General features: G+C 35.0%; 1 protein-coding gene across 1 annotated transcript; it reads left to right on the forward strand.

Annotated features, from left to right (window-relative positions):
* Positions 1-2,608: 2,608 nt before the first annotated feature.
* Positions 2,609-7,129, forward strand: Cbr-paqr-3 (the record flags this gene model as incomplete). The annotated part of the gene is made up of 7 exons (XM_002632649.1): positions 2,609-2,682; positions 2,810-2,899; positions 3,541-3,856; positions 3,912-4,008; positions 5,330-5,442; positions 5,623-5,713; positions 6,930-7,129. The coding sequence occupies 7 exons, from the start codon at positions 2,609-2,611 to the stop codon at positions 7,127-7,129; spliced, it is 981 nt and encodes a 326-aa protein (XP_002632695.1).
* Between the last annotated feature and the right edge of the window lie 827 nt (positions 7,130-7,956).

Genomic DNA, 7,956 nt, shown 5'->3' on the forward strand with positions numbered 1-7,956 from the left:
GACTTCTTGATCACGGTTTGGTCATTTACTGTCAAAAAATAACTAAAACAACTGAATCTTTCATTCTCAGAGCTTTAATGTTGTAAATGGAAAAATGCGTTTAAAAAATACCATATATAGGAATACATGGATTGACTTTTAAAATATTATTTTTTCAAAAATCTCTCTTAAATGAACGGTGAGCTATATATTTGAGACTACAGTTGTACATTATGACATAAAAGAAATCGGATAGACATGGTCTCCCAAATACGTTGTTTCGAAAATCGACATTTTTTGATTTCACACCATCGGACCATTCGCACATATCCTATCATGGTAAAATGCTTTGCAGAGATAGAATAAAGGTGTAAAGGAGGTTTTTTGTAGCCTGTAATGCGTGCTACAAAATACAGTTTAGTATATAGTTTTATCTTCAATCTGTACAAAGTTATGCTTTTTTGAATGAACTTGATCCACTTTTTCGAAAAAATCACAAAAAATTTGCCATTCTGCTCAACCTGCCTATGGGCACCTTATATTATCCGTTTTGTGCTAGTCCAGCGACGGGACATTTTTTGCCACCAACATCTAAAAAAAGCGAAATTTCACTTCGGGTACTTCCCTTGTAAACATTATTTAATACTAATTTTAGTATTTTCATAGATTTCATAAAACAGTGAATTTTTCTATGGAACAGTTTTTAGCTTCCAGTCGCTGATTGTCCATCGGTTGGCCAACAATCACTTTCATGAACTTTGCTACGCGATCGGCAAGCTTATAAGCTACAACCGCGTAGCTTAATTGGTAGTAGCATTGAAACTCCAAAATTTTGCTAGCAAGTTCAATTCCTTGGATAACTTAAATCTTTTTTCCATGTTTCAACATTGACAAACATCAGAAAAAGTGATCTAGGTCACAAAAACTATGACTGTTTACATTCTCGCCTTCCAGGAAAAAGGATGTCCCAGCCTTTTCCACCTGTCACAAGTCATAAATCCTTCACACTTTCTCTGTAGAAAAATCCTTCCATTTTCATTCAAATTTTGTCCTGGATCCCGAAAAAGAAAAAGTAAAGAAAGTATCTAGATTCTCTTCTCCCCCTCCAAATCTTTCGCCAAGATCTGTCGTAGCCATGGGGGAAACCAGTTTGTGTATTCAGAAGCCGTCGTAGTCCTCTTCTTCTTCTTGTCCCTATGAGACTGTCTAATGCCTGCGTCTCTCTGATCTCTCTGTCTCCAAATCCAGTGCTTTTCAATGTCGTTTTTCCATACAAATCAATCGCTTCTACGCATTTCATTCCCTTCATATATGTTTTTTTGTTGTTTTCAGTGTGGTTGTGATTTGATTAAAACACATTTGTGGTGTTCATTTACTCAAGTATTGAAAGAAAAGAAAAAAAAGAACATTTGTCAATTTTTTGAAACAGTGAATTTTTTTTCGGTTTTTGAAAATTTAAAAAATTGAAACTTCTGAGTGAATCTTGCTTAAAGGCGTCGAATATCGTACATTTTTCAGTTTCAATGCAAAATTTGAAGTTCATAATTTTGTTTTTTTTTTGGCTGACAAAAATCCAAATTCTAGATATTCTGCTGTTTCAGTAAAATCATAATTGAAATCAAAATTAAATTTTACTATTAGGCATTTTTTACCCAAGTTTTCAAGCTACACTGTCGTTAAACAAATTTGCTAACGCGTAGCTCAACCATATACACAAGTTCAACTCCTCAAGGAAAATATTTTCTAATGTTCTAGCATTTGATGGGAACTGTATGTAATCATAGAATTTAACTTTTCAATTTATCTTCTTCTTCCTCCTACAATATATCTAGTCTAATTTGAACTTGTTTATGTTAGTGTCATTGGCAGAAATCCTCCTTTTTTGTACCCTTTTTTGCCTCTAAAAACACGTTCTCTTCCTCATTTAGCTTTTCCTCCTTATCTCTAGTCTTACGTGGAAGTGGAAAAGCTTTCCTTCTCTTTCTCTGTTAGCCGTTATCAATTGAAATCGCCCGATTTGTATCGTTTCGTCATTTCCATTGTGAATGATTTCATTTAGCCGCACGCAACTGACTTGCGCAACACAACAATAACAGATTAAGCTGAATTTCTTAGAATTAATTAAAAATTTCTGACAAAAATGGAAGTAGAAGTCTAGAAACAGCAAGTTTTCGCACTCCCAGTAATTGAATGGCTTACTAACTTTAACTCAGTTTATCTCGCTTTTCATGAAACATATAAAAAATGTGCTGAATGATAAAATGTTGAAGATACTGTGAAACAATTTGTTTGTTTTTCAAAGAAGTCCATTGAATCCAAATACTAACCAACAGTAAACGAATTTAATTTTTCATAACTTCCACATAACAGTAAAAGTTATTTCTCCAAATTCAAGCAGTTTTGTGGAGAATACAGCCTTAAACTTGCATTTTGCGTTCAATTATCTCAATTTCTTTGAGAGATATTCAAAACCTGGGAACTACAAAAACGTTGATAAAATCATGATAAAAATATATCCGTCGGCAGATTGTTGATATATTTTATAGAAACCGAGATAATTGAGCTCAACGTATCTGAAAATTTATACTAAAATTTTTCAGTTCCACATTCTCCAAAAATAGGGCTCAAAATGAGGAAACGATGTTTGAAGTGTAATTTGAAGGATGTGTGCCACAATCATGAGAGGTATCGACTGGTGAGCAAGTGAGTCAATTCAATGCCAAGTATTGAAAATTTCGAATACTGCAAAAACTAAGGAATCTGTGAGAAACAGTGGAAAAATGTGTTTTTGGTTTAATCTAATTTTGACTTTCAACTTTTGTGTTTTCAGACACAAACTTCACAAAACGCTCTGGCAAAATGACTATGTCATTAATCATTATCGACCTCCTGCAATGACAAAAAAGATGTGCGCTAAAAGGTGAGCAAAGATTTTTTTTCAAAGAAAAAAGTTTATGTTTCAAATTGGCCATAAGATGTTTTGGATTTTTCAAATGTTTCTTTTTTCACATCACAGGGGTATCTTTTAAATAAAACTGTTTTCATTTTGATGTCAATTTTCTGCATTTTCGATTTTCGAATAACGTTAAACATATTCTTCTTATAGACCGGCATTCCCATATTGTCACGTTGATTTCAATTATCTCAATTTCTATAAGAGATATCAAAAATTTGTCAACTGATAAAATGTTTGTCGTAACATCCTGAAGATATTATTAGTTGTACACTTCTTGATATCTTTTACAGAGTTCAAGTTAATTGGTTTTTTTAACTTTGAAAGGATTTTTCAAACTTCACTGTTTTGAATTTAACTCAAATTTTTCGAAAGAATCAAAGGCGGAAATGCCAAGCCGCCAAGATTTTAAAAAAGGAATTTAAATTTTGTTTAAAAAATTTTGTATTTCAAAAAAGTTGAAAATTTTGAACTGCTTTTTCAGGACTTGACTATGTATTTTCCACTTAAAAATCAACTTATGATGTCGGTTTAGAAAATCATAATGTGCGGAGGAGCACACATGCACCCTTCTAGTTCTCTGTCAATTATAATATTGCTCATTTCAGCGCATTCCACATCAACAACGAAACCATCAACATCTGGAGTCACCTCCTCGGATTCATCTATTTCACCTATCAACAATACTACACAAACTACATCGTTCTCCCATCAGTCGGCTCTCATCAATCCGATCATTTCGTGTTCACTTTATCAATTTTCGGAATGCAAATGTGCATGCTCTTATCAGCCAGCTATCATACATTCGGCTGTACGAGCATTGAAATGCGACAAAAATGGCTGAAAATGGACATTTTTGGAATCTCCGCAGGTCTTCTTGGCATGTACTTGAACGGGATTTATACAGCGTTCTTCTGCTTCCAGGTTGGGAAAATGGGGATGAGGGTTACTGTAAGTTTAATTACTTTTTGTATTGCAGGATCATTTGACGTCTTACATCTATATTCTGCTGGGCATTTTTGCCATTTCAGCCTACGTTCCAACTCGACAAGACTTTTTCGAGCGAAAAATTGTTGGTGAGTCATAGTTGCAAAGTGTCGGGTTTCGAATTGTCGCGACTTTGACTGTTTTGCGCAGGAGTATTGTTTTTTGTTTATTTATTGATTACGACCTTCCGTCGTGGAAAAAGAGAAAAAAGAGAAAAGGAATACAATGCAATCACACAAAACACAGATACACGAATAACTAGACAACACATTCAATTAAAGTGGGGAACCGAATAGTAACACTATTTCCAAATAATAGCACATAACCATCAACACATACACGCAGACAGAATAAAAATTATACCTGCAATAATGATTAACAGAAATAATAAATTATTTTACAAATTAGAGAGAGGGGGCCTTGGGTTCTCAATTAGGCTCAGAGTGCGGTTGACAAAGAAGTTTCGCCTTAGTTCAGATTTAGGAATGGGCCAGAGAAATCGTGTTTTTCTTCTAGTACGTGTTTCAGTTGACGCGAAAAATTCAGTTACGTTCAGACCTATTTTTTTCCGATATCATTTTTGATACCATTATCCTGTCTATTGCTAAGCGTCTAGAGTGTAGTGAATTAAGACCAAAGAGTACGTTGCGCTCGCTCGCAGATTTATATTTCTTATCGTTTGGGTTAACATATCTTCCTAGTTTACGACTATACAGTCTTCTAGTGAAAGAGTTTTGCACTGATTCTATTAATTTAATATCTGATAATTTGAAGGGACTACTGATTACCGTACCATATTCGAGCACAGGCCTTATGAAAACTTTGTATAAAAGAACCATTAATCGGGTGTTTTTACTATTAAATTGCTGGAAAACTTGAGACAGGATAAATTTAGCCTTGTTAATTGCTTGTCTCCAGTGCTCAGAAAAATCCAGTTTTTCAGATACTAGAAATCCTAAGGCACGAGTTATTGTCTCTTTTTTAATAAATTGACCTTCAATAAAGTAGTTCATAGTTTTCTTGCATTTACCTACTGTAAGAGCAACGGTTTTACTTGCGTTAAGAGGGATTTTGGATTTTTCAGACCAATTTTGTATTAGGTCTATGCTTTTTTGCAGCGGGTTGTCAGGATCATTTTCGTTAATCGAGGCATATAGTTTAGTATCATCTGCAAACTGTTTACAATGAACTTCGTGAGGGAGGAAAGACGATATTTCATTAACATAGATCCCAAAAAGAACTGGGGACAAAACTGCACCTATTTTTTTTGTTTTTTCGAGTTCAAGCTCTAGAAATCAGTCCAAATCTGCGAAGTGAATTGGCAGATTTCTGTAGTTAAGAACTTTTGAAGTCATTGAAACAGTTGAAACAATCTAGATTTTTTTCAAAAAACGTCATTTCAATTTCCAGGCTCCCGAGTCGGCCTCCTTCACATTATCTACTGCATTATTATCACATTTGGCATCTGCCCGACGGTTCATTGGGTATTTCTACATGGCGGATTTGATAGTGATCATGTTACGGTAGGTTACGGCTTCGAAATTTTGATAAATAGAAAACGGGAACCGAACCTGCGATGGATTTTGCATATTCTTTTCCAATTTCTTGAAATTCCCCTGTTCCAAAAAGTGTGTAAATTTTGTTCGGTTTTCTCTTGCAACGATTCATAAAGAGCTCATGCTTAAAAGTTATAAGTTCTTCAGAAATGGTTCCCGAATGTTGTGGTTCTGTACTCCCTTATAGCCGCCGCGTTTATGTTCTACGTCACAATGGTTCCAGAGAGATTATGGCCAGGTATGTAGACACTAACAACTGAGCTTGTAAAGGAGCTAAGCTTCGCAGTCAGAAACTCAACTGTGTAGCTCTGCTGCCTACTAAAAGGGTCTTGAATTAGATTCTCTCTCAAAAACAGATTCTTGAGATATTAGCGATCTCAGTTTAGGCAAAAATGGTACAATTTGGTTTAGAAAATCGTCCTGAAAATGGTAATGTCGATTTTCGTATTGAGAAGTTTTGATTTCTAGATCTTCCGCTACCGATAGGAGTAATAAAAAACAGAAAATGAGTTTCAAATTATAAAATTATAGAAACCGCAATTCTCAAAAATTCAAAATTGTCAATAAAGTCGAATTTTGAGTTTAACCATGTTGTGAATTTTCGAAGTTCAAAGTTTTACAAAATTGTTTTAAAAATAGCTGAAAAGACTGGGCACGCTTTTGATGATTTCCGTTTCGTGATGTTTTGATGTCTAAACTTTGTTATTTAAAAACAGTGTTCGCTTGAGAAACTTGGTTTGGTTCATTGAATAGTGCTTACCATGAATGATTCGATAGAACATCACCTTTTCGAGCTCAACTATCTCAAGTTTTATGAAAGGTATCAAAAATATCTCAACTGCAAAAGTGTTGGTGATATTATGATTAACATTCTATCAGCTGACAGTTTTTGATATCTCTTATAGGAACCGAGATAATCTTATAGGAACCGAGATAATTGCTCAAAGTTGGGGATGCCGCGCCACTGAGCTACGCGGTTGCATCTCTTGACAACGGAGCTGATAGCGTTTGAAAAAAGTACGATAACCAAAAAAAGCGTCAAATGCGATCCCTGTACACCGTTATGTCAAAATGCATAATTTTAGTGGAATATTCTACTACAAAGCAGTAATCAAAAACCAGAAGGATTTTTATGTCATTAAGGAAACAGGAAATTTTTGAGAAAAAAAATGTTTTCAACATTTTTCAATGTTAGAAACCGTTCATTTTTATTGTTGAGTCTCTAAATCTTCAAATTGAATTGCTTCCTTCACACCCTTATACTTTTCCTTTGAGCTCAATCATCTCCATTTCCATTATAGGTATCAAAAGTATGTACACTACAAAAATTTGGGTGAAATTATGATAAACATTTTATCAGTTGACAATTTTTGACATCTCTTAGAGGAAGCGAGATGATTGAGCTCAAAGTTCGAGTTTTGGATGACATGGTCGGTAAATTCTTGAAATTCCAGGAAAATTCGACGTTGTCGGATGCTCTCATCAGTGGTGGCACATTTTCATCCTTGGCGCAATGATCTATTGGCAACAGTCTGGAAACCAATTGCTCACCGAGTACCGTTCTTTCTCCGATAGTTGTCATCGCTTTGTTTCTACCCAAAACTTCTCGGATATTCCACAATCAATTTCAAACTACAGTAATCCACAATTCTAGGTGCTAACTTTTTGTAGTTCCTGCTTTTTCATGATCTCGAATTTAGTATCGTTTATTTGTCTTTCATAAAATGTATAATGTTTGCTTTACGAGGTTACCCCGGTGGGTATTACTTTAGTGTATTTTTGGTGAATTATTGAGGTTAAAATGAATTATTTGCCGGAAATTTTTTTAACTGTAATTCTTAAATTTTCTCGAAATTCTGGCAAAGTTACGCGGTCGCAAACATCAGCTACCAACTGTCTAGCTCATTTTCCCTCAATTTGGCCTCAGAATTCCTTTTGTTCTTGTCTAGTTACGCGCACACATGTATGACTCATTGGATCATGAAATAAGGTGAAAGACGAAGACACTATTCGAATGGAACAGACGCAGAGAAGTTTCCTTTCTCACCACAGGTGGTGTTTGACCCTTTGGCACAGTGCCAAGTTTCTGTGTAGCACCTCAACTATGGTTTAGTGGGTTCCGGGAAAATGAAAAGGAATTAAAAAGTTGTTATAACCTTCACCTGCACGAATGTCCTCTTCGCAAATTTTACAAGAATTTCCTGCCGGTTCCTTCAAACTCGGAGAAATTCTTGCGAAATTCACTAATTTTCACAACAATCCTCTCACTGGATCCTTCAAACTCTGGAGAGAATTGATGCAAAAACAACGAAAAAGAGGTAAGAGAACGGATAAACGGATAACAAAACGGTTCGGCCCCCAAATTGCCCGCGGTATGTCCGGGGTATCAGGTTCCTGTGATAAAATAAAAGAAAATCAACAAGAAATGTAACAAAATCGGTTTATTTTGAACAAGTTAGAAAGAAACAACAAATAAAAGCT

Source organism: Caenorhabditis briggsae (genome assembly GCF_000004555.2).
Source record: "Caenorhabditis briggsae complete genome, chrIV, whole genome shotgun sequence".
Lineage (NCBI taxonomy): Eukaryota > Metazoa > Nematoda > Chromadorea > Rhabditida > Rhabditidae > Caenorhabditis > Caenorhabditis briggsae.